The following is a 27,671-nucleotide window of genomic DNA, read 5'->3' as shown; positions in this document are numbered from 1 at the left end:
TTCTTGCACACCACGTCAAGGCTCATTTCCTCCTGCTACTTGCAGCTGGCTGGAGGTCTCGTTGGGCCCTTTAGCAACTTGTTAAATCAGGGAAGTTGCTCTGACATCACTGCATTACAAAACCCGAAGTCTTCTGATGTCACAACACTGCAGGGCAGAGCCAGGATTGGGAAAAACTCCACCCACCACCACTACCACACCAACCCTCCCCCTTAGTCATGACCAGCGGGGCACAGCTGATCCGAGCAAGGGCCTTAACTGTCCAGTCGATTGTGCACCTAATTAAGCAGACAGCGAAAAGAGAAAAAGAGAGATGACGAGGAGACAAAGGACAGCACAAGTGAGATCAGGACAAACTCAGTTATACAAGGAGCAAAAAGGGCTGAAGTCCGGCTGTAGACTGAGTAGAACAACATACCATTACTGTGTTACTTTGCTAGTAGTGGAGCTAAAGGGATAGATCCAGAAATAAAGCTGTGTATCCAATAGTCATTGTTTTATACTATTAATAAATGAAATTACTGTGTGCAGTGTGAAAGGTGACGCTCATTGTGACAAACCCATGGAGAATTCTCACCAACTGTGCATTTTACAGAGCTTTTAAGCCTCTTTTAGGCTACATCTACACTACTACATTTTGTTTTAAAAGCAGACCTTTTGCTACGTTTGCACCTCCCATCCTGACTAAAACGGTGAAACAGTTCCACTTTGTTGTCAGTCCATGCAAAGAAATCTCTTGTGTGGTTCTTCGTCTGTAGTAGTACTTTCTTAGTCATTTTAATATAGACGGAGATCAATTCTGATACGCAGCTAAACGCTGGTGTGGACAGAGATCGTTTCGTTTTAAAACTTTTTAAATGAAAACGTAGTCAATGTGTAGCCTTAGCTTAGAAACTTAATTATGAGACAGCGATGCTTCCACCTTTGTCCTTCATTAGGGTCACCAGAAAACACTTTACAAAAAAAACAAAACAAACAAATGTGTCATTGATTGAGTTTAGTATTTAGTCATAATGCTTTTAAATCAGTCAAATATCTGTGCTGGCAGAGAGGTGAAGGTGTGTCCCATGTTGGATGTACAGTAAGTGACATTGTATTTGGTCTACAAACAGTACAGGTTCCTTACTGGTATAAAAGGAAGATTTTTTCTTAAATGTGCACCTCAAGATCAAGAAGAGAGCATAAAATAATGAAATATGTTCGAGTACTTACTGAGGAGCCAAACGAGACTTTTCCAGTGATGAATCCACAAACCTCAGCAGGAACAGGCTGCTACTGATTAAAGCTTAATATACAGTATATAGCCTATTTGATGAATACTGCAAATACACCCCTGTCTCTTTCAGGCAGTAGCTATATGTGCGGCTTGTGTCTATCTCTTCTGGATGATTGATGAATGTCCTGAATGTTCAGTCACTTGCACAAGACATCTAATTCTGTTTCATAAGACTAAAGGTTGGGGTGGGGCTTATAAACTTTATTAAATAGTTGAAGATGATTAGCAGTTACTGTATGAAAGCACACGATTACCTTCTTTTAGTAAGCTAAAACATGCAAAAACACACTGGCAGGCTCATTTGAGCTTGACCACTGTTGTTGGGTAGAAAAGGGTGAGTGCTGGGTCAAACCCCAATAAACAAACAATGTTCTGTGAATAGTTAATAAGAGATGCCCCCTCAGAGAGTTAGAGAGGCACAGAGAGAGGGAGGCCTGCAGCAATCTAACATCATGTTGTTGCAGCACAGATGGCCGACCAGATGTGAGGGAGAATTATCAAGTGTTTTCTGCGACAGCCATCTCATTTAGACTGCACCTCTGATTCTCTGTGCATTAGCTTATGCATTAGCTTAACCCACACAAAGACTTTGTGACATCATGTTGTGTGTGTAAACATGTAGATGTGCAGACAGCCAAGTGGTGATAATGTATGAACGGATGAAAGGATGTCCCTATATAGAAAAAGAACAATCCTGTTACTTTTGATCATTCAAGCGTTAATTTGAACACTGGTCCCCAGTGTCAATGTTATTCGCTTTAATATACCCTCCTGAATTGGAAAAACATCATCAGTAAACATAATCCAGGCAGCAATTACATTAATCTAATATGTATTTGGCAAATGTGTTCAGTCATTAAAAAGTCACGCTGTGAAGCCAAACATTATTCAAACCCACAGAAATGTATTTTAAATTCAAGTGGAGAACCCAAATGTTTCCAAAGATCAGATGTGCAGACTGAAGTTGAGGGAAATGTGTGTAAAATAACAATTTTATTTGATTGAACAAACAGACATGTCTCGGATTTGAATATTTCACTGAGTGTAAACTTCTGCTGAAACAAGCAAAAACCGCAAGTGTATAGGGTCCAACAGACACCTGCAGTCAACGAAAGAAAAAAATATTTTCCTTGACTGCCGTATAATTAAATACATTTTGTGGATAAATGTATGTAAGCATGTGTGCATGAAGTGCGAGTGTGATTGCACCGATGCCATAGTGCTGCTGAGGCTTGTGCCGGCTGCGTTGGACTCGGGGCATGTTGACATGGCCTCTAATCAGGTTAAGTTATTAAGACCTCCAATGGGAAGGGAAATAGGTCAGAAGCAGCTAAACGCAGAGAGACAGAGACAGAGAGAGAGAGAGAGAGAGAGAGTGTGTGTTTGAGTGAGGGAAAACGTGAGGGGAAGCAGCAGACGGACGCAGCTCGACAGATAGAGCATCAGTTTGCTTCAGTGTGTCCGGAGCAGCACATGGTGTTAAACATCCAGCGCTGCTCTGTATTATGTAAGGTTTACTCATCAACAACCTGGATTTCTGTATTTGTGGACGCAGTAATGCAGTCTGGACTTGAATTTGTCTGCTCTTCTGCCTTTTTTACTTGAGTATCGGTTCTTGGTTGTCTTCAAGCTAAAGCTGGATGTAAAGTTTTCTTCGTGGGAGAATCATCCCGAAGCGTCTTCTTTCCCACGTGGGACACCGCAACTTATTTATGAATTCACTCTTGCGTCAGAGAGGAAGCTTGCAGCGTGTTTTTGCTCGTGGACAAATGGGCCATGAAAACTAACAAACAAGCAGAAGAAAGAGGAAGTGCTGCTTTTGTGGATGATCATTCATTCAGCTTCTGTTTCTCTCTTTCTCTGACGGGCAGTGCAGCGTGAACACACGAGCCCTCGAGATACGGACATCCGTTAATATACGCACATCCCTCTCTCCTTCTCCTCCCTCTTCGTATTGCTCTTTTGTCACTACATCTTTCTCTCAAGGCTGCTGCTGCTGCGTTTGCTGGTGGGACAGGCTGTGTCCAGAGTGAGAGGAAGAGGATTTCCTTCGAGGGCACGATTCAAGACTTCAATGCAAAAACACTCATTTTTGGACCAGAGTCCAGAAAAGTAGAAAGAGAAAAGGGAAATTTAGCAGACCAAAAAAGGAGAAAAGAGCAAGAGTGGGCTAATTACAAAAGTTTTTATATTTAAGAATTTAAATTCATTTCATGTTTCATCACTTGCTGGTGGGGTAAAATATCAAGACTTTTATTTGAGCTGCACTCAGGATACAATTTGCTTGATGTATGCCGACAGCTGTTCCTGCTCCTGCCATCAAACCATCTGACAGATCGGCCGTGGTTAGACGTCGCCCTGTTGTTGCCACTAACGCACAAATCCTTTACATCTGCTGTGTGAGGCTTCAGTCTGCACCTTCCACACACTCATCTTTCCATCCTTGCTGTTCTAGCTACCTTAAAATCTGGTTTAGGATCTTTTTGGGTTGCTACCTGTGGTCCTAGCTAGCCCTTACACCCCCAGGATCTGTGTGTAGGTGTTTAAGCAGACCGAAATCCATCTCTCTGAGAAGCCTGAACCTAATCGGAGGATTTGCCCTGCTTTTCACCTGATCTACCCACACGCTCAGTCATCCCTTTATCCCTTGTTCACACTCTGCCTGTCCACCGAACCTGCTGTCACACACAGTCTGGGGTCAGGCTGGGTCAGGACCTCAGAAGCTAAGCTAATGAGCCACGCTCGGTTTCCTCTGGTGACACGGCCGGGAGTAAAAACCGCAAAGGTGAAAGTTTTATCTTATCCAGGAGTCTGAGAGAGAGGGAAGAGAAAACTGGGGCGGGATGGTCAGTCAGTAGCCCGGGGTGAGGGCTGTCGGCCGGGGGAAGCAGAGAAGGCTGAAGGTGGATGATGGCTCCTTTGTGGAAGGCCATGCTGTCCAAGAGCAGCCCGCTGTACAGAGACTCTCTGTTCTCCTTCTCTCTGTGGGAGTGGAAGGCTCAGGAGAGAGAACTACTGCTGCTGAAGAAACTCACCGACAGGGAGAGGAGAGCATTGCTCGCACAACTCGACAAGTAAGAAACAAGGAACAACAACATGGGATAACCATAAAGATAATTTTTTATGTAGCACTTTTAAAACAACATTACAGTGTTCTTCTTTACAAGAAGATAATAGTTGGTGCAAAGTCACGTGGCAAGCTAAACATTCGTCCATTAAAGGTTTAAGAGTTTTTATTAGAAGCAACTGTCTAAACAATATTAGACAACAAATTCAATGATAGTGATTTGAGAAATCAAATTACTATTAAAACTATTATTTCGACCAAAGGTGTTGTAAAAATATCTAAATATGCACGTATGATTTTTGTCAATTTAAAACATTATTTTGAAAGTCAAGGAAGTTGCAGTCTGTGGAAAGACTCTGAAAATACGTATTTAGAAAGACCGCAAACCCAAAAGTGGCTTATGTGAAGTCTTAACTGTTCATCCCAATGTCCTGAAGCTAACGTCAAAGAAGTTACATGAGTAGGTGATGTGATGAAAGGACAAGAAGTCGCAAGCAATGGACAAATTTTTCCCAAATAAGGTCCACACGTCCAACACGTATGTTCATGTACAGGTTAAACAAATGAGACAGAAAATAAATTGGCAAAGAGGTTTTGACGCGGACAATATTTTTAAAACTTTGCACAGAACCATGCTAGATGTTTCTCCCTCCTTCCAGCGCTGTACTTAACACAAAGACATTCTCATTTCACTCTTGGAAAGAAAGCAAGTAAAGAGTTTTTTGGGGGGGGTTGAGATCTGTTTGGAAAGAAAATATAAGGATTAACAAGGACGCTGTAGTTGTAAATGTGACATGATCATTAACAGATAGAAACATACTGTAGATTGACTTTGATGTTGAAATCATCGTGTGACTGTGGGTCTGTAAATGTGTGTGTGTGTGTTATTGCATGTGTGTGCATCAGCCCGTTTGATTTAGACAAATGACCTTCGCCTCAACATCTGTGTCCCAACACGTCACTGTTAATTAAATCAGCTGTAGGGGACACACTGCATACGCAACTTGTGTCACCATTTGTGAGTGTGTAGTTTGTCTTGTTGTCCCTCCAGCTTCCTCTCTATGTCTGCCCTTCCTGTCAGTATAAATATCTTGTTCTTGTGAGAGTGTGACTCTCCATTTTTACCTGGGTGACGTGGTACAGTGCCAGGTAAACACAAGTCACTAAGAGGCTTCCCCAAAGCAACACGATGCGCTCAGCAAAGCCTTTATGGGACGGTCCAGATTAGCAGGCAGGTGACTCACACACCTGGTACATTATTACTCATTAATGTTCTGAGTATGAAACAAAACCTCATCTGATAGACCAGTGCAGGAGCAGGTTAGATCATATTTTAATGAATGATCGGTTTTATCTACACCAGCTGTTCCTTACAGTAAAATTCATTAATGAAAGATCTAAAAAGTAGTGATGCAATTTGAAAAGTTTGATCAGTTAAGTCATTCATTAGGGATCCAAGCAGCGAAGCAAAAACTGTACGACTAAAACTTAGTATTTTCGGTTTCTCCAATTGGCAGGATCATTTTCAGACTTTGTTGATTTAAGTTATGAAAGAGTTTTGCTTTGTCAAAAAGGTTTTGAAGTTATAAATTTTTACATTTGTGTCTTAAAGTTTAATTTAACATAAATCATCATAAATCAAAATTCGCTAAAGCTATTGTAACCAAACTTGGAGCGTGTGTTTGGATGCTAGGTCGGAGATTTCGTTGGGCTGTCCTGGGATATTGTGCCATTAGGGGGCGACAAAAATGTCTCATAATTGGCTGTAATAATTGCCTCACTGAACCTATGATCAATTCAGGTGTCTGTCACTATATATTTTCCAAAAGCTTAACATAGCTGCGCAAAATAATTGCGATTGGCCCTGGTGCAAATATTTTTCTTGTGCCCTCCGCCCCAAAAAGCATGTTCGTGTGCACATGGGCCAAACGCAAATCTTACAGCCTGTCCTTGACTCAAACCACCACAGCTTGCTGTCTGCGTCTATCAAATAAACCGAAATAGCTTTAGCCAGACTACAGTAACAAATCAACACAAAGTAGCAGACACAGGATGTCAATAACCACAGAACAAATGGCAAACAAGAAAAGCACAGCAGCTCATTATGCCTGCACTGTCTGATGCTGAATCAATTAACATCAATCTGTATCTTTCAAAGTCTTTTAAAAGTCTTCAGTCTGAGCTAAGGCCTTGTCCACACGTACACGGGTATTTTTGTAACTGGAGTTTTTCCTGAGGCTGGTTCCGTGTGTGTACGTTTAAAGTGACCATAGATACCAGAGTCTGGCACATGTGATGTCATTGCATCAAGTTGTGAGAAGGTGGCTGGAAACCAGCTCTCACCAGTGGCTCGGTAAAGTCAGTAAATCACCTTCTCTTGGGAATTCATGCATGTGGGTGTTTTCACCAGCTCAGTGAGGTCATATTAAGTCAAGATTGCCTATTGTAACTTGGACCCGGTGAAAATGTCTCTCTCCCACTACTCAGGAACATGAAATGAAAATCAATGACCTCAAGGTGACGCTGTTATAATCAAGTTTACATTTTTGTAATTATCTGAGACGGCTTGGCTAAGAGACAAACTTCATCATTTTAATCTCTCAAATCATTTGCATTTGCTTGACACACGTTTATAGATTACATCTATTGAGCCAATTAATTATAGAAATGGCTAACATTAAATTGAATTGCACTTTCCCCAGCCAAATTTATCTTGCTTATCTTAAAATGAGCAAATGTACATGTAAGGGTTGCACTAGATTAATATGGAATTGTGGTCTGGAATAAAGTAAATGGATTAACTTGACTGATAACTAAAACCCATATTAATTATATATTGTGTGTGTGTGTGTGTGTGTGTGTACAGGCTCAGTAAGGAGCTGCAGCAGAAGGACAAGATCATCGAGTCTCTCCGCACCAAACTAAACCAGCATCACCATCATCATCCTCATCGCTCCGACACGCCCTGCAGCAGCCATGCGCTCTCTGACACCACTGACCAATCAGATCGTATCTCCTATGTGTCTGATGAGCATGGATCCACCAACGAGGACCTGGAGCTTTGCTCTGATGTGGACGCTGCCAGCGAGCTCGGTCAGAAGGAAACACGCACTTCCACCAGACTCAGCACAGGTGAGAACATGACACCCGTCATCTGGCTTCCAGTGTATTTGTGCAAGTGAAGAGAAAATACTAAATCAATCTATACTATATTTGATATGGATGAATCCACATGTGGTACTTTAGTGAGTATTTGGGGCAGCAGGACGTTGTATGTGGGACTGACACACAATCTGTTCCCTCCATCATGTCCTTTGGTGACAGCTGACTCTTTTCATTTCCAGATTGCCGCTCTCACAGTGGCTCCATGTCACGTCACCCGTCTGTCCCTCCATCCATCACCTCATCCCACAGATCTCAGTCGTGCCTCAGCTGTCCCAGCATGCAATGCCCGAGCTCACCACACAAACCCATAGACGTGCAGAGTCAGACAGGTAGGAATGGGCGCAGGGGAGTTGCCGAGGCTTTAAAGAAAGAAACTTTCTTTTATGTGTATTCTGCTGCATTCACCTCACACCTCTGAACTGTTGCTTTGTGACGTCTTGTTCTTTCGTGCCTTTCTTTCATCTTTGTGCTTTGGATTCTTCTTTTCCTCCCAGCTCCAGCCTCAGTCCTCACCTCCACCCCCTTCCACCCTCCCCTCTCCTCCTCCACCCAGAGGGTTACTTTGCCCTTCCAAGCCCACCCCGCACCCCTGAGAACCCGCTACCAAGGCAGCGGGGGCGTGGGTTTCTCCCTGGCTGAGGTGCATCAGGAGCTGCAGATGTTACAAAGGCAGCTGGCAGACAATGAGAGTGCGTCGGTCTCGCTGTCCGTGCATGTTTAGATCTAATTGTGTGTTTGAGGCTCAATAAACCTGTGCAGCATACCTGAATGAGAATTTCAACAAAATCAAGCCATCGCTGCTTAAAGGATTTTTAGGGAATAGTGTATATTCTGCTCTCACACACAGAAGGGGATAATGACCAGCTGAGCCAGTGGACACGAGCAGATTTTCAAGCCAAAATCGAGTTTAAACTTCCAGAGAGTAGTGACTTGTTTTTTTCTAACTTTATTTCTAGATTTATCACATTCACAGTATGTTAGGAGCTGGAAGAAGAAGAACAAATAACAGACTATCCTGAGTAGCTCACTGTAAGTTCTAGTTGACAGATTCCTCAAGCATATTTTACAAAGGAAGCACAGGGGACAGCCTGATGATACCTGATGATGGCTGAACAGAAAGCCAAAGTACAGTGCAACAATTTTAGTGTAACAACCATAACTTCTGCAGCCTTGAGTTTGCATGGCATCTGCACTCATCAGGATGTGTCTCCCAGTTTGAGCTGTTCAGAGAAGCCTCTTGACCTCATCGTGAGGTGCCCTAGATGCTTCAACAGCTTTCAGACACGTTTGATTGAATTCAATCTTGCCAAAATCAAGCGCATGTTGACGACGCACCTTGGAGATGAGTCTGAGACGATGCAGTCTTTGATACTACCACTGGATGGCGCCAAAGTTTGATATTGTTTTCACACAGTGGGTTTAATGAAAATAGGTCTGATTGATCCACTGTGTAAGGGAGGAGAGATTTATGACCTTTTGATCTAAGAAGAAGTAGAGAAACAACTGAATAATTGTTATCTGTATGGGACTCAATTAAAATTTGTTCAAATGTGTTGCACTAGATAACCGCCTCACCCTCAGTATGAGGATCAGTGATGTTACTGCTGCTGCATGTAGATACACAGGGAGTGAAATAAAGTGAGAGTTGACCAGCTTTAATAATCCGCATCTCCCCTAATGCCTTTGCTTCTTTCTTTTCATCTTCCATTTGCCTTCATCTTAACCCCACTGCACTTTCATTCTCATTAAATAACTGTTCTTCATTTGATGCTTAATGAACCCAGAGCACCCAGCTTGAGAAGGATTTGCTGTGATTTTTAAACACTAATGAGGGATGGAGCTTTGAGAAACCCCGAACCAGACCGATTTCATTCGGCCGATTAAATTGTTTCCTACGTCAAAAGAAATCCCTTCATTTCTCTTAAGTATTTCACTCTCCTCTTTATTTGTGTCTCACAAACGACTCTAACTTCTTTTGAAATACAAAAGTGTCTGTCTCTGTCCCTCCCAGGCTTTTCATTAAAATTTGCTTACTTACTTACTTGATGTTACTTTATCTTCCTCTCAGGGTTTTCCGCGCCTCAGTCCAAACCTCTTCAGGGTTTCCCCTTTTCCCACCAGCAGCCCGACTCCTCTGCCTTCCTGCCTCTCTCCTACCACGGATACCAGCCTTCTCCTTTCAGCAGCGCTACCAGCAGCTGCCTGGATGCCAGCTCAGCAATGAAAGCTGGGGCCAGTCTTCTGGAGAGCAGTGCATTGTGGGATATGGCCTATGGCACCCGACCACTGAGACTTGGAGCCGACCTGTCCTCAGGATCCTCGGGGTACAGTCGGGCGCCAGCAACACAGGTAAGATACACAGTTAAATCCTTAATGTGAAAATGTTTCACTGGAGGTTAGATGTTAATTTTTGACCTTTTGGGGAAAGTTTTAGAAGCTTTTAACTACTTCTGAGTTTTAAGATCTTTGTTGTTTCATAATCTCTACTTGTTTAGTAATGCTGTGCAGGTTATATACACATTAAGCTGCGTTACCAAAAAACTTTAATGCAACTTTACAACAAATAGAGAACCGTGGGACAAAAAATCTCTGGTCTCTGAGAGCAGATTGTCAATCATGTTTTTTTTTTTGTTGTTGTTGCAGGTTCAGACCTGATGAAGGAGCACCTGCGAGAGATCAGGACTCTGAGACAGAGACTGGAGGACTCGATCCAGACCAACGATCGCCTCAGACAACAACTAGAAGAGCGACTGGCCCGCACCTCCTCGGAGAAAGGTAACACACACACACACACACTCAAAAGTCTTAATCATGGAACTTGGAATAGACAGTATGGATCCTGAAATGCTCTTCAGATGTCAGCTATAAAATATCTATAATGATTTATGCACATTTCATAATTACATGGTATGCCTTTGTTTCACTTAGTTTTATACTGATTTCCTTGAAATTTTTCCAAGAAATGTCCTTGAAAGAAACTGTTAATTTGTAAGAACCTGAAAAAATGTATGTAATTTGGTAGGAAAATAGAGAAAGTGTTTGTTCAGTTGGAGATTTAAAGCATAATTTTGGTATTTTTAAACCTTTTCACAATTTTCACATATGTTGGTGTCGAAATGACTCGTAGGTTACACCAGGTGTCCGACAACGTCATGGAAAGGATCCTTAAACTAAACTGAAGTCTCGCTCAAGCACAGTTCTTGCTCTGAAATCTCGTGAGAGGCGAGTTGTCGTAGGAAACGGCGGTGAAAACGATGGAGTGGAGTTTGTTGTGTATGTAGAGGAGCTGCTAGCGAGACTTTACTCCAACAGAACAAACTTCTCTCTCCAACTCTGACCCACGTCTACGCCGTCGTCTTCCTGCAACAAATCGCGTCCTGTGAGATTTCAGAGCGAGACTTCGGTTTCTTGTTAAAAGCAAAGGAGCCCCTCGTAGGGATCCTTTCCATGATGTTGTGTAACAGTCTGAACTTGTCGGTGGCAACTAGCCGCACTTCTTATGAATAAGATTTTGACGGACGCAGTGGCCCCGAAGGAACATGTTGCAGCCACTGAAGCATCAACTGCACGGATACCAAAACTTGTTGGACCTACTAGTGATTTTCACACCAACATATGTGAAAATAAGGCAGAGGTTTAAAAAAACAAAACTTTACATGCTTAACGTCTCCTTGTCCTCTTCAGGTGCTCCTACCAACATCTACATCCAGGGTCTGGACTCAGTCGGCCAGCTCTCCAGTGAGATCAGACTTCTGAAGGAGGAGAACGTCAGCCTGCAGAACCAGCTGAAGCAGGCCACCAGAGGTACAGCCTGATGTTCACCACCCAAAAACACGTCCATGACATTTTTATCATCATCTGTTGTGTTTTGAAAAGTTGTTTTTAGCAGATTTGCTGAGCTCTGTGCTGTCATGTGTCCCCTGCAGAGGGCAATAAGGAGGCAGAGCAGCTGAGGGAGGCAGCTCTCCTGGAGCAGGCCAGGTTGAAAGAGGCGGAGCTAGAGGCTGAGAGGTGGGCGGAGCAAAGCAGGAAGCTGCAAACTGAGGCTGAAGCGCTCAACCAAGAGATTGCGCAACTGAAACAGGACAGACAGAGGAACCAGGAAACCATCAACAGGTGTGTGTGTGTTCATGTACTTTGTTTTGAAAAGGGAGGACGTGTTTGAGGGTTAGATAGACTCTGATGAGTTGTGCTTAGAGAGTTAAAGAGCAACTTAACGCCTGCTGAAAATCTTTGGTGGTTTAATTTCTCTGTTATTTAATTTATTATTATTTTATTATAATTTCATTATTAATTTATATATATTATAAGTCTCTATATTGTGTTTACAAGCTGGACTGTAAATTGATTTCCAATAAAATGTATTTAAAAAACCTCAGAGGGCAGTCAGATACTGCTCTATTGTTACGGGCTAGAGAATATATTATGTCCAAGTTAGCAGATGTTTTGCTCAGTTGCTTCATATCAAAATGAGCTGAATATGACTAAAATAACATATTATTTATGTATATGTCTGTGTTTTCATAGATTCCAGCATGAGGTGAGCATCCTTCAGCAGCAGCTATGTGAGAGCCACAGTCTGGTCCAATCTCTTCAGCGTGAGCTGCAGGTGTATCACAGAGTGTGTGGAGTCACCGCAAACACACACTCAGGTAAGACGTTGCACTCCCAGAGACATTTTAAGCCTCTAAGATTTGTTTTTGTACAGTGACCCGGCACCGGGAATCACGGCTCCATTCAGGGACGTGATGATGCTGAAATTGCTTCACAATTTTTAAAAAATTTGAATGTTCTTAAAACAGTGACAGCATTTGAGCGGCTTTTACATTTATTTACTCAGGGACACAATGGTGGATGGTCACAGTGGGGAGTTGAACCCCAATCTCTCACACCAAAGGCATCTGTCTTATCCACCCTATTAAAAGCATAATAAATAATATACTTGAAAATGTGATTTAATTTCCCAAACATATTTCTTAAAAAGAGCGGGATAGGTTAAAATGACCGAACTCTGTTTCTTCTCTCACTCATACAGAAACTAAATATACTGGCTAATGTTTGTGTTACACATCTTTTGTTTGCGTCTTTCTAAGCAGGTCAGTCCAGTGAAGGTACCCAACACACTGCAACCTTTGACCCCAGAGAGTTGCACATACAGCTGGAGCAGCAGCTGAGTGGACAGACTGGCCCACTGCCTCGGTCCAGGAGGCAGCTCTTCAATGGTCAGTACATCAGCATCTTGAAATAAGATGGAATAAAGCAGATCACAACACTAGATTTAAGGAAAATGACTCTCAGTAACAGAGAGATATGTCGTGTTAAGGAGATTTTTGCAGTTCAATAACTGATAGAGATCTTCCTCCACAGACGACGTTCCCTCCCCTCCCGTGAGAGACACTGGACTCGTCAGTCCTTCCTCTCCTCTACATCCTGCACAGAAACATGCAGAAGACACCGGAGCAGCCGATCGAGGTGAGCAGCTCTCTTTCACGCGTGAACAGATCTACCTTCATCTTTACGTATGAAAGCAGATATTTGTTACAACCAACTTGCCTCCATAAATCACATGGGAGCACTTCATTGCACGTATAACTTGTTTCTACCGCCTGCTCTTACATCTTATTTCTCTCGTCTTCCCTCCCGGCAGCCTCGACCCTGCAGGGTCAAGCCCCAGACGGCTCTTTCTCCAACCGTCATGGCCGCCATGCAGTGGGCCACATTGACGACTTCAAGGCTCTGCAGCGGCAGATCCTGGAGGGCAGCGCTCTCCTCCGCAAGATGGATGCCACCCTTCATTCCCTGAGCAACCCACCGGAGTTCAGCCTTCATCAAGTGAGAATACAATAATGTGTACAATTATTTATAGCATTATAGCACAAGAACTATTATAATTATAGACAAGAGTTTCTGGTTTGTCTAAGTTTTACGTTATTATTTTTAGATGCTGGTCATACTAAGGGAGTTTTTTTACCTCTCTTTGCTTTTAAGGACTTGATGATTTTGGGATTGACAAGAAAAATAGCTGACGGATTAATCATTAGTTTGTGTTTTGTGTGCGTCAGCCTTCAGACTCCGGTTCTGTCAGGAAGCTGCTGTCTGACAGTAAAACCCTGCGGCAGATCCTGGAGGAGGCCGGCTCTCTGCTCCGGATGTTCTGGAGAGCAGCTCTGCCAAACTTCGAGGAATCCAAACAGGTCAGACTAAAAGCTGAAAGGAAAGGAACCAAGAGCAGAGGGGTTTTTGAAACCCTGTCCTCTTTGATCCTCCTTTGTGACTTTGTTCCTGTTAGTTTCTTTTCAACATCTTATATTTACTGAAACACCAGCTGATATGTTTTGGCTGTTAAACAGAGGTAATAGCTGAATCACTGGAGACTGAAGTCTACAGCGGTCAGTGTCAGACATTTATTAAGTGACAAAATTATTTGGTCGCTAAGACTCCTAAAACTTGATGTGACAGGTGAACTTCCAAGAAGTGAAATGGTATGCAACAAAAGACAATTTACTACAGCTTTTGCTGCTGTTTGGGCGAGCTACTTGGAAAATGTAGTGAGCTAAGCTACTAGTTACTCTACAATAAATGAAGCTCCACTACACAGAAGCTACCCCCCAGGAAACTGTAGCAAAAGTAGTGTACTACATCTAAGCTACTTTTAATTAGTTTTATTATTTTATATATATACGCACACACACACACACACACAGTATAGGTTTAGTAGTACTAGTTTATATTGAGCCAACTTCATTCCACAGTAGCAAAAGAAGAAAGACTACAGAGTGAGAGAGAGAAATCTAAGTCAAAGCAAAATGTGTTTCCTCATGCAATCAACTGAGAACCATTGTTGTTTGTATAAAATTAAATGTAAAATGATCACATTATCATCATTGATATTGTTTGTTATTTTAATAATTGTTCCTTTGTAAAGTTCCACTGCTTGTCAAAAAGCAAGACACATTTTCTATGTCACATATTTTGTGTTTTGATTGTTTTTTCTTCTTTCTTTAGTTTTTATAATGTCATTTCATTGTTTATTAAATTATATCTTTTTTTATTGTTTATATGTCAATATGTGCTCTGGCAACACTGTTTACCTAAAGATTCATGGCAATAGGCTGGACCCTGATCCTTCTCACAAGAGCTGTTACAACAACTATCACAAGAGAAAGTAAACTCAGTCGCGCGTGTCTTTATTCCCCTGCAGCAAAGTTGCAGGCAGAAATGCTCGAGGAAATGTAGCCTGGACGCAATTGTGCTACTCGGCCAGTAGAAGAGCTTCGCTATTGAAAAGCTATTTGATTCAGAAAACAGCGACGCTACCACCAAGCTACTGAGAAATGTAGTTAAACTAGTGACTGCCCAACTGCCCAACACTGGAAAACAGTAATTGATTACATAAATAAAACCCTGTGGATGAACCTTGGAAACCTATCCTTAAAATAAATAATTGTTAAATGGTCTAGCAGGCTGATTGGTGAGTCACAGCTTAACTCAGCACCCCTGTACACCAGGAAGTTACAGTGGATAAGTGGCTCAATGTTAAATTAAATTCAGCCAACACAGTATCCACACAGAAATACAGTAAACGATGACTGCCACACTTTGCACTCTGAATTTCAGTTTCTTCCTTCTAGAGGAAGGTTTCTAGTCCCAAAGTGCTGAACAAAGCACAGATGATACAGAATCAACACTTTATCTGTTTACTTTCTTCACATGTTTATTTATTTTAATGTTTGTAACATTGAGTATTTTTTGTATGTTTATATACTGACTAATGTCTATTGTCGCTGTTGTTTCTAAAATGTGAGGATGACTCGTCCACACTGCAAAACAAATCTACGTATGAGCACAAGTAAAGTAACCTGAATAAAGTAAAGATGTGTGGACAAACACACAAGAATGTGCTGTGTGTGTTGACAGGATCCGTCTCTGAGGGAGGAGGTCGTTTCTCTCCGTCTGAGGCTCTCAGAGCAAGAACAGGCTCTCAAGGATGCCATGGAGAGAGTGAAGAGCTCCAACCGCACCAAAGATAGCATGGAGCACTTTATAGTCAGCCAGCGTGAGTCCCTGATGTTCCTACTAGATCATAAAAAAACATATTGCTTTTTCTTATTACAGAAAAAATAATAACCCTGAAATTCTGTCAGTTATGATGAATTAATGATATTTATATTTTATTTTTTCTTATTTTATCTCTTAGTCACTGCATAATACTTTGATACAAGAGTCAGACAGCTAGAGTTATGGATAAGATGAATTACCATCAGATGGGATAATCTTTCATCACCGTCTGTTTCACTGTCTGGCGTCGTCTTCTTCCAGCTCTCTCCTCTTTCTGTCCCACAGCAGCTGTGTTGTTGACCGAGTCGGTCTTGTATTTACTGCTCGACCGAAACCTGTCTGTTTAACCGATGAAAGAACAAGCGATGGCTCACAGATGCTCTGTGCTTTTGTTTCCAGTGTCGAGAACACAGGACGTCTTGAGGAAAGCCAAGACGAACTTACAGGTGAGTTCACGAGTTCTCACATGTTCACCGGGCATCATAAGCCTTTTCCTTCCAGCAGGGGATTAACCGAGGAGTTGGATGAGATGATGGGACACACTTGATTTTCTTAACTAGCAGAGAAACGTGATCAGAAGTGGATCAGTAAAAGTAAAAATCTCCGTAACGCCCTCTCACTTCTCTCCGCTGTTTCTCTTTCCTCGGACTCCTGCTGAGTCTCCTCAGGAGAACGAGCTCAGGATTTCTTCCCTTCGCTGTGCCTCTTTCTCCATTCCCTCTTTTCACCCTCCTCCTCATCCTCTTCCTCACACCCCCAGCTTGATAAAGGTATGGTCCCCTGTGCTCGGATAACATAACGAAGCTGCTTGTTATTTGATGGAAACCCTGGTATTAAAACAGTGCTGCATGAAGCCGGCTAAGTCGTTTCATTTTAAACTTATTTCATAAACCAGTAACTGTCAGCGTGCTTTTACTGGCAGACTTGGACGCCTCGTACACAAAAAGGCAACCCATATTAGCTTTTTGCTTATGTTTCCATCTTGTCTAATAACATGGACACATGACTTGTGTTACTTTTTGTCTCACTGCACGAGCTGTAAAAAGGAACATACTGTGGAGTAAAAGGGGCACAGCTTCATTAGATATCTAACTGTTACAGGCCTCAAGCATGAGGGACCTGCGAACAGATACTGTGTCCTGTTTTGTACAGGAAAAGCAGAGACAGGAGTTCAGCAGGCTGTTCTGTCTTTATTAAACAGAATATATCTCTTTTTTTTTCTTTCTTCATTTACTACTTCACCACTCTCAGTCTCGACTGATACTATGACTCACACTTACTGCTGTTTAACATCTCCAAAATCATATACATCCTGTAGCTTTGATACTTTCAAGCCTGCTTATTTCACACTTTTACAAAATATAAAAACAACACAGAGGCCTACGTTACACAGAATACAACCCTTTTTATCCTAACCAACATGTTACAACTATATTCAGTATTATCACGTTGACATGAACTGAATTAAGGACATGACACATTCTCAACCATAGGTGTGATTTACACTGGGGATGCTGGGGACATGTCCCCACCACTTTTGAAATGGCTCATTTTGTCCCCATCACTTTTGAAATGGCTGATTTTGTCCCCACCACTTTTGAAATGGCTCATTTTGTCCCCATCACTTTTGAAATGGCTGATTTTGTCCCCACCACTTTTGAAATGGCTCATTTTGTCCCCATCACTTTTGAAATGGCTGATTTTGTCCCCACCACTTTTGAAATGGCTCATTTTGTCCCATCACTTTTGAAATGGCTGATTTTGTCCCCACCACTTTTGAAATGGCTCATTTTGTCCCCATCACTTTTGAAATGGCTGATTTTGTCCCCACCACTTTTGAAATGGCTGATTTTGTCCCCATCACTTTTGAAATGGCTGATTTTGTCCCCACCACTTTTGAAATGGCTGATTTTGTCCCCACCACTTTTGAAATGGCTGATTTTGTCCCCATCACTTTTGAAATGGCTGATTTTGTCCCCACCACTTTTGAAATGGCTGATTTTGTCCCCATCACTTTTGAAATGGCTGATTTTGTCCCCACCACTTTTGAAATGGCTCATTTTGTCCCCATCACTTTTGAAATGGCTCATTTTGTCCCCACCACTTTTGAAATGGCTGATTTTGTCCCCATCACTTTTGAAATGGCTGATTTTGTCCCCATCACTTTTGAAATGGCTCATTTTGTCCCCACCACTTTTGAAATGGCTCATTTTGTCCCCATCACTTTTGAAATGGCTGATTTTGTCCCCATCACTTTTGAAATGGCTGATTTTGTCCCCACCACTTTTGAAATGGCTCATTTTGTCCCCATCACTTTTGAAATGGCTCATTTTGTCCCCACCACTTTTGAAATGGCTGATTTTGTCCCCATCACTTTTGAAATGGCTGATTTTGTCCCCATCACTTTTGAAATGGCTCATTTTGTCCCCACCACTTTTGAAATGGCTCATTTTGTCCCCATCACTTTTGAAATGGCTGATTTTGTCCCATCACTTTTGAAATGGCTCATTTTGTCCCCACCACTTTTGAAATGGCTGATTTTGTCCCCACCACTTTTGAAATGGCTGATTTTGTCCCCACCACTTTTGAAATGGCTGATTTTGTCCCCATCACTTTTGAAATGGCTGATTTTGTCCCCACCACTTTTGAAATGGCTGATTTGTCCCCATCACTTTTGAAATGGCTGATTTTGTCCCCATCACTTTTGAAATGGCTCATTTTGTCCCCATCACTTTTGAAATGGCTCATTTTGTCCCCACCACTTTTGAAATGGCTGATTTTGTCCCCATCACTTTTGAAATGGCTGATTTTGTCCCCATCACTTTTGAAATGGCTCATTTTGTCCCCACCACTTTTGAAATGGCTCATTTTGTCCCCATCACTTTTGAAATGGCTCATTTTGTCCCCATCACTTTTGAAATGGCTGATTTTGTCCCCACCACTTTTGAAATGGCTCATTTTGTCCCCATCACTTTTGAAATGGCTCATTTTGTCCCCATCACTTTTGAAATGGCTCATTTTGTCCCCACCACTTTTGAAATGGCTGATTTTGTCCCCATCACTTTTGAAATGGCTCATTTTGTCCCCACCACTTTTGAAATGGCTCATTTTGTCCCCATCACTTTTGAAATGGCTGATTTTGTCCCCATCACTTTTGAAATGGCTGATTTTGTCCCCACCACTTTTGAAATGGCTGATTTTGTCCCCATCACTTTTTGAAATGGCTGATTTTGTCCCCATCACTTTTTGAAATGGCTGATTTTGTCCCCATCACTTTTGAAATGGCTCATTTTGTCCCCATCACTTTTGAAATGGCTGATTTTGTCCCCATCACTTTTGAAATGGCTCATTTTGTCCCCACCACTTTTGAAATGGCTCATTTTGTCCCACCACTTTTGAAATGGCTCATTTTGTCCCCATCACTTTTGAAATGACTGATTTTGTCCCCATCACTTTTGAAATGGCTGATTTTGTCCCCATCACTTTTGAAATGGCTGATTTTGTCCCCACCACTTTTGAAATGGCTGATTTTGTCCCCATCACTTTTGAAATGGCTGATTTTGTCCCCACCACTTTTGAAATGGCTCATTTTGTCCCCATCACTTTTGAAATGGCTGATTTTGTCCCCATCACTTTTGAAATGGCTGATTTTGTCGCCACCACTTTTGAAATGGCTGATTTTGTCGCCACCACTTTTGAAATGGCTGATTTTGTCCCCATCACTTTTGAAATGGCTGATTTTGTCCCCATCACTTTTGAAATGGCTGATTTTGTCCCCATCACTTTTGAAATGGCTGATTTTGTCCCCGTCACTTTTTGAAATGACTGATTTTGTCCCCACCACTTTTGAAATGGCTGATTTTGTCCCCATCACTTTTGAAATGGCTGATTTTGTCCCCACCACTTTTGAAATGGCTGATTTTGTCCCCACCACTTTTGAAATGGCTGATTTTGTCCCCATCACTTTTGAAATGGCTGATTTTGTCCCCATCACTTTTGAAATGGCTGATTTTGTCCCACCACTTTTGAAATGATTTTGTCCCCACCACTTTTGAAATGGCTGATTTTGTCCCCATCACTTTTGAAATGGCTGATTTTGTCCCCATCACTTTTGAAATGGCTGATTTTGTCCCCATCACTTTTGAAATGGCTGATTTTGTCCCCACCACTTTTGAAATGGCTGATTTTGTCCCATCACTTTTGAAATGGCTCATTTTGTCCCCATCACTTTTGAAATGGCTCATTTTGTCCCCATCACTTTGAAATGGCTCATTTTGTCCCCATCACTTTTGAAATGGCTCATTTGTCCCCATCACTTTTTGAAATGGCTCATTTTGTCCCCATCACTTTTGAAATGGCTCATTTTGTCCCCATCACTTTTTGAAATGGCTCATTTTGTCCCCATCACTTTTTGAAATGGCTGATTTTGTCCCCATCACTTTTGAAATGGCTGATTTTGTCCCCACCACTTTTGAAATGGCTGATTTTGTCCCCATCACTTTTTGAAATGGCTGATTTTGTCCCCACCACTTTTGAAATGGCTGATTTTGTCCCCACCACTTTTGAAATGGCTGATTTTGTCCCCATCACTTTTGAAATGGCTGATTTTGTCCCCACCACTTTTGAAATGGCTGATTTTGTCCCCATCACTTTTGAAATGGCTGATTTTGTCCCCACCACTTTTTGAAATGGCTGATTTTGTCCCCACCACTTTTTGAAATGGCTGATTTTGTCCCCACCACTTTTTGAAATGGCTGATTTTGTCCCCACCACTTTTTGAAATGGCTGATTTTGTCCCCACCACTTTTGAAATGGCTGATTTTGTCCCCATCACTTTTTGAAATGGCTGATTTTGTCCCCATCACTTTTTGAAATGGCTGATTTTGTCCCCATCACTTTTGAAATGGCTGATTTTGTCCCCATCACTTTTTGAAATGGCTGATTTTGTCCCCACCACTTTTTGAAATGGCTGATTTTGTCCCCATCACTTTTGAAATGGCTGATTTTGTCCCCACCACTTTTTGAAATGGCTGATTTTGTCCCCACCACTTTTTGAAATGGCTGATTTTGTCCCCACCACTTTTTGAAATGGCTGATTTTGTCCCCATCACTTTTTGAAATGGCTGATTTTGTCCCCACCACTTTTTGAAATGGCTGATTTTGTCCCCACCACTTTTTGAAATGGCTGATTTTGTCCCCACCACTTTTTGAAATGGCTGATTTTGTCCCCACCACTTTTGAAATGGCTGATTTTGTCCCCACCACTTTTGAAATGGCTGATTTTGTCCCCACCACTTTTTGAAATGGCTGATTTTGTCCCCACCACTTTTTGAAATGGCTGATTTTGTCCCCACCACTTTTTGAAATGGCTGATTTTGTCCCCACCACTTTTTGAAATGGCTGATTTTGTCCCCACCACTTTTGAAATGGCTGATTTTGTCCCCATCACTTTTTGAAATGGCTGATTTTGTCGCCACCACTTTTGAAATGGCTGATTTTGTCGCCATCACTTTTTGAAATGGCTGATTTTGTCGCCATCACTTTTGAAAGTATTTAAGATGGTTCTGATAAATTGCTTACAACAAGAAACGTTAAATAACAAAGGTTTATTTGCACAATAAGAAACATGCAATGCAATATAAACATCTAAGAAACGAATGTGCATTGTCCAAGAAAGTACCATAAACTAAAAACAAACAAGTTGCTAAGTACCACATTATATTACAATATATTTTTATATTTTGTATTGTCACCTTACACCTGAATTTTGTGTTTCCTTTACATATATATATATATATATATATATATATATATATATATATAATATATATATATATATATATATATATATATATATATATACACACCTCTTAACATCCCTTTAAATGGCTAAAACAACACACAAAATGCAGTATTCTACTTGCCACAAAGTAATTGCAGCCTCTACTTATTGACTGAATTTTTTGATTATATTCATGAGGGTTAAATTTGACAGATTATAACTCACCTAGTACCTTTTACCTCTTAAAATACCTTTAAATGGCCAAAACAACACATAAAATGCAGTATTCCTCTTGCCAAAGTGACTGCAGAAAATCTGGTCATCTTACCCCAAATCATATATCACAGTAGTGAAAATCTATTCTAATATCTTCTTGTTTTGTTCACGTTTCTGCACCCCTAATCTGAGCCCTTAAATGTCACCACCACTTTTCAGCACAAAGTGACGCCCCTTGTTCTCAACTCAAACTTTTAAATAACAGTACTTCAATCTTTAGCCTTAGCAAATACAAAGAAAGGTGCACATGTCCAGGAGCAATGACCATAAACAAAACATCGACAGAGGAAGGCCGCGCCATCTTAGTTACAGTTTTTACACGGGAGCCAACTAAACTTCAATTCAAAGTCTCTCAACTGGATAAACCACTGTTTACACATAAAACGTTGTCAGAACAACATAATGAAGACTTTAAAAGTGCTTATAAATGTATTGCAGCCCTACTAGCGCTCACATAAGTGAACACTTCCTCTTGTGGCGTCATTGAGCAATTGCACCCTCAAAAATACATTCACATTGTGCCCTTTTTAACAGGCTATTACACAAAACAACTTAACAGTTGTGACAACGTATTTGTAGGTGTCACATAAGGAACTTAGCTGTAACACAGTGAGCAGCTTAAAAAGTCACCAGTTTGACCTTGTAAGCTACAGTTGCCTGTTGGCTGAGCCGTCCAGTCAAACATGCGCACTGAGGCTTTCAGGCTGGAGCAGCGTTTCTCAAACATAAAGACCCTTTCATGCTTTTAAGAATAAAAAACGAAACATTTGAATATCATCTTGACAGTAAGTTTTGTCTGCAACAGAGATGACTTTTGTGATTTCAGTTGGAGCCTTTAAACACTAGTGGCTCTTTGGAGCAATGTTTTAATACATGGGTCCCTGTTTGTTTGTCTTTTAATATCTCTTGCTTTACTAACACTCACACAAGCACATGAGTATACACACATTATTACTACAGTGATGCTGACTACCGAGGCGGGTGCATGCAAGCCGTAAAGTGTGAAGAACACAAAGAAAACGGGTAGATGAGATACCGAGGAAGACCATAAGAAACACTAATGGAAACAGAACTTTGTTTGTTTATAAGAACACTCTACAGAGTACTGTTACACTGGAATGATTAGTTTTGCATGGCGTGTTCTGTTTAACACAAAACAGGAGTGTGAAGGTTAATATTTTACTCACTGGAAATGTTTGGAATTTCAGTTTGTGTTTATTCTAACACCCATAACCCACCGAGTATAAAGGTTTGAAGGGAGAAACATTACAAATCATTCCTTAGAATTACCATCTTGTGTGCGCAGTAAATGTTAGTTCCTTTAAATTAATCATTTGCACACCTACCCAGGAGTTACGTCATTTCACCTGAGTAAGTCGTGCATCAAATCGCATAAATTGGCCCCCGCTCTTTTAATTTAGACACCCTTCTTCCCTCTGCTCAGGTTCTTTGCTCTTTTGTTTATATATCTGTAAATTTGTGGAACTACTTGCCCCAGATGTCTGTGATATTACAACAGGGTGTAGGCCTCCTCACACTAGGCAATCCGTTATGTTTCAATCTCCTGAAAAATGCCATTAACCGCTATTGCTCAAAGAGAGACCGCAATTCGGTGACACACAGTAGCAAGCATATTATCAATTGTAGCGCTGTAGCCTACTAATTGGAGGATGCATCGAAAAGCCAATAACACTAAACAAATAAGCAGCAGTCAGTACAGAGTCTAATACAGTACAATACAACTGAGTTTTAGGTCGTGGCCTCAACCTGTTAGGTCAAAACTGTGCGCACAATAGCTGATGTGGAGAAGTGCAGCCATGCTGAGCTCCCTCGTAACGCAAACCCTGGTCTAAAACTAGTAGGGAAGGAGTTACATATTAGAATGATGCCTTGTTGTTATTTATTTAGTTCGATGTGCATTTACGTTGGAAAACTGTCAATAATTGCAAATGAGAACTGAAATAAATCCTCCTGCTATCACCCATGGCATGCTGCAGAACCTTGACATGAAGATGGTATAAACTCGACGACGATTGCAGCTTCATAAAGTTTTTATGGCAAATAAAGAACATGTTTTGTCGGGATTGGGAATGAAGCTCATTCAACAGTATTAATGTGAGGATTAATTCAGTTTCTAAGGGGACTAATTACTATTTTAAGGAATGTTTTATTAAAAAATGTGGCCAAGCTATGCAGAAGTACCACAATGCGAACTTCGCTGAATGTCTCCTCCTTTGTGTTTCAGGTGAAAACGCAGGAGGCTTCTGTGAGCTCGCCTTCTCTCTCTGGTTGGGGTGTCATGAGGCCCTGGACTTCCTCCATCTCCTCTTCCTCTGCTGTCCTGGGACCGGCTCACCACCAGCGCCCCCTGCAGCCAGCCTTCCGATAGTGCACCAGCCCCGTGATCCTTTTCATCATCATAATCATCATCATTTCAAGCCGAAAATGCTGGAAATTCTGGCTCTCTTATCGGCTGGAGAAACATTTCAGTTGAGTGGCGCCTTTGAGTGCTGATGAATGTTAGCGCTGGTCGACTCCTGCTCGTTGAAGATGAGTTTATGAATGTTGATTTATAATGGTTTTTTGTTGGTGTAATGTGTGTAACTGTTATGAGGGGCTTTTGTTGAGGACATCAACTGAAGTGTTTCTCTCATTTATATGAGACCAGTCTGAGTTTGGCTGAAGTTGGCTTCTGATTCATAGCTTCTGATTAAGTCTTTCCCACCTCATTTTCAGAAATCCGGGTCAGTTTAATCCAAGTCTAGCAGTTTTTGTGGTCTGGGCAGATGAAAAATGTCGATGATACCTAATTTCAGTCTGTAATATAGCAACCACATGAGAAGAAATATTCTCTGTTAGTTTATAATCATAAGCTCCCATTCAGAAGCCATTTTCAGTCTTGTACTTTAACAGGGATTCAAGAAACAAAACTCCACGTGATGCCAGCAGGAAAGGGGCTTTGAAAAAGCCAAAACCGTGACCTGGTGAGGCTGCTGTTTGTAGTAGTATGTAGAGTAGTCGCATGTGGTTTGAGCAGCTTGTGGAACCAAAGCCATACTCTCTGACAGTACAGTAGATATATCTTTTTGTTTTGTCCTAATTGTACAATAAAATTGGCATAAAAATGGCCATCTACTGATAACATGTGGAAAATACTACAGAACTACTAATAGGCACTTTGGTCAAATAGCTGGTAGATGATGTTCTTGTGCATTTACTCACAAATAAAACACCAATTTAGGAATTTTTCCTCATCGTCCCTAAACTCCAGAGCGTTTCAGTTAGTTCACTTCAGATGTTTAAAAAAGTATAAATGGGTCCAACCCAGTTTTTCCTGCTGAAACAGTAACCCGTGCAGCATCAGTGTTAATAAAACAGTACATGTTACAGACCGCACTCATCGAGCTGTTCAGCAGGTTTGGGCAACGCATCTGTTTAACATGAAAGAAATTTCTTTCTTTTTTTTAGTGCGTGATGACATCTCATTTTTGTAACCCAAAAAATGGACCACACTTTTAGCTTTTATTTTATTTTCAATACAGCTTTTGTTGTTTTGTTTTTTTTCTTTTTTGCTAAATTTGTTAAGCTTTTTTGTTTGAATTTCCCTCAAGATGACAATCACTTTTAAAAATATCAATCGTCTAGGAATCTAAAGTTCATCAAAACTTCGGTCACTGTGAAAAAGAACTTTTCTGAAATGGGTATTTCGCTCTGGCTCTCCACATTTAATTTATTTGTGAGTTTTTCTTGATTTCCCTGTATAGTAGGTTAGCCGTTCCTTACGTGCATGAACTGTGGCTTCACTGGCCTCTAATACTTTTTACTGAAATATGCAATTTTTGGGTTACTGTGCAATAATAGCCTGTTGTGTTTGCTTTTTGTTGGTGTTTTAGGCCTGGGTTTTAAAGTGCCATGTCATCTGTTTTTAGCTGTGAAGCTGAATTGATTTAAACAAACTTGACTTTTGGATGAATATGTCCAGTTTTTTGACAATCACCATGAATGCAGCAGTTTTAATGGCCTTGTTTTTTGGCTTAATATGAATCAGAGTTTTATAACATGGAAAAAAAGGCAACACCATAGAAGAGCACCGTAATGATATATTTAAAAAGCATAAGATCAACCAAAGTGAACAACTTGAGTGTTCAGATCAGTGTAACATGATCAAGTTTGAATATTGTTTTGTGTGTAATTCCCCAGAAAGGTCAAAGGTCAAACTTAGTGTCTTTCTTAGTGTCTGTGTGGTTTTAGAAACCACATCTCATGTATGTACATATTAAAGGGATGGTGTGTACATCAATGCAAGTTTGTTTTTTTGTCGTTGTCGCTGTTCGACAAAGACCAGCTGTATTTCTATGCATGTTCTCTTCGTTGAAAATGTTTTGGGGTAAAAAAAAATTAAGAAGAAAGATCCTTTTTCAATAAAAGGGGAGAAAACAACATCGGTCTTGTTTGTCGTCTTTCTTGGATCAACCAAACAAACACAAAGCAACACTTCAGGTTACAAATTGCAAAGAATGCTGACTTATTTATATTAGTTGTCACTGTGAAGAAATGATTAAATATAGTGTAGCACACAGCCTATAGTGAAATGTAACTTAGATCTTAAAAGATACGGTGGTCTGATCACTAAATATATTATACTGTATAGATAATTAAACACACTGGATGTTCGGGATGAATCATAAATACATCATAATATTCAGGTGTTTTTTTGTTTCACCATCATAATAACTGCAGGATTTTACTTATTCCCTTAAATTAAAAATTAAGATAATTAAGGAAGGTAAAATTTCTGAAAATATTGCAGAAATAAGTTAAAAACATATTCAAGGCATGTTTTATTGTCTTTCAGCAGGTGGCAGCAGACTCCAACAAAGCTAATAAACTAAAACCAACACGCGCACACACGCACGCACACACACACACACACACACACACGCACACGTGCGCGCGCACACACACAAACACAGGTATTCAACACAAATGGTTTTTACATATTTCTGGCATGTGGTGAGCACAGACTGTATATAACAAGGTGGTGAGTTTGCTGTGTCAGCAGGTGAAGCTGAAACCAAAGACCGGAAGAAAATTAGTGCGCCTTCGAAATAAAATCTGTGACCCTTACAAATTGCAAAGACGTCAATATAATTTATGTGAAACATGATGATAACGTGCACTACCTTTTGATTTTATTCTTTTTAAATAAAAGATCGAATACTTCTTGATTTTTATTATTTCATTCTTAAATTTAAATTGAATTTAATGCATTTTGTATATTTTATTTATTTTAACAAGTTTTTTTTTTATGTGAAGCACACTGAGTCTGTGTTGCTATTTAAATAAAGTTTCCTACATGAAAATCTATCTATCTATGCATCTTTAACATTCAAATTGCATTCCTACACATCTCATTAAAAGGAAAGGTACAATCATCTTTCTGAAAACCTCTTTCGCAAAGTAGATGGATGTCTTTCCCTCACAAAAGGTTTTCAATCTGTTTCCAGTTCTGTTTGTAGCAATTTGAGTGGCTGTTGATATTGTATACTGTTTACAATAATACAATAATAGACTAATTTGCAAAAAGATCTCTAATTAGAAACGTGTATATGAGCTGATAAATTTAAGACTGTCATAAAGAATATGGTGATTGAGGCATGTCGTTGTTTTTTTGTGAGGCTATTGTGTTTTCAAAGTTGTGCTTTTTGTTAGCATTTTATGTTTATTGTGACATTTGTGTTGCATTTTCATATGCTGTGTTCATGTACGGCTGCTACCTTGGCCAGGTCTCTCTTGTAAATATATATTTGATCTCAATGGGACTTCCTGGTAAAATAAAAATAAATAAATAATAAAAAAATTCTAAAAAAAAACTATGCTTTTATTTTCGTTCAACTCAACCGGATGTTGTATTCTCGTTCTCGCTAGCTTGACAGCCGGTGACCGGAGTCAGTGAGTCAGGAAACAAGCCGAACCGTGCCGCGCCGGGGTTAGACAGAGAGCTCGACCCGGTGTCTCCACACACACAGAGCCGTAGCCTTTATCTG

The 27,671-nt window shown here is 40.8% G+C and overlaps 1 protein-coding gene across 1 annotated transcript; it reads left to right on the top strand.

Annotated features, from left to right (window-relative positions):
• The first annotated feature begins 7,197 nt into the window (after positions 1-7,197).
• Positions 7,198-24,013, top strand: wu:fj49a02 (myomegalin). Its single transcript, XM_038725973.1, has 14 exons — positions 7,198-7,475; positions 7,688-7,837; positions 9,577-9,857; positions 10,152-10,283; positions 11,193-11,312; positions 11,435-11,624; positions 12,036-12,160; positions 12,602-12,730; positions 12,876-12,980; positions 13,156-13,340; positions 13,571-13,702; positions 15,426-15,564; positions 15,966-16,012; positions 23,870-24,013. The coding sequence occupies exons 2-14, from the start codon at positions 7,791-7,793 to the stop codon at positions 24,011-24,013; spliced, it is 1,776 nt and encodes a 591-aa protein (XP_038581901.1). The 5' UTR covers positions 7,198-7,475; positions 7,688-7,790.
• Positions 24,014-27,671: the final 3,658 nt, after the last annotated feature.

This window comes from Micropterus salmoides, unplaced genomic scaffold (assembly GCF_014851395.1).
Source record: "Micropterus salmoides isolate LMB-PRFRI ecotype aquatic unplaced genomic scaffold, ASM1485139v1 Ms_hic_scaffold_1716, whole genome shotgun sequence".
Classification (NCBI taxonomy): domain Eukaryota; kingdom Metazoa; phylum Chordata; class Actinopteri; order Centrarchiformes; family Centrarchidae; genus Micropterus; species Micropterus salmoides.
The sequence above is the reverse complement of the archived record's forward strand: the minus strand, read 5'-3'. Positions and strand labels throughout refer to the sequence as shown.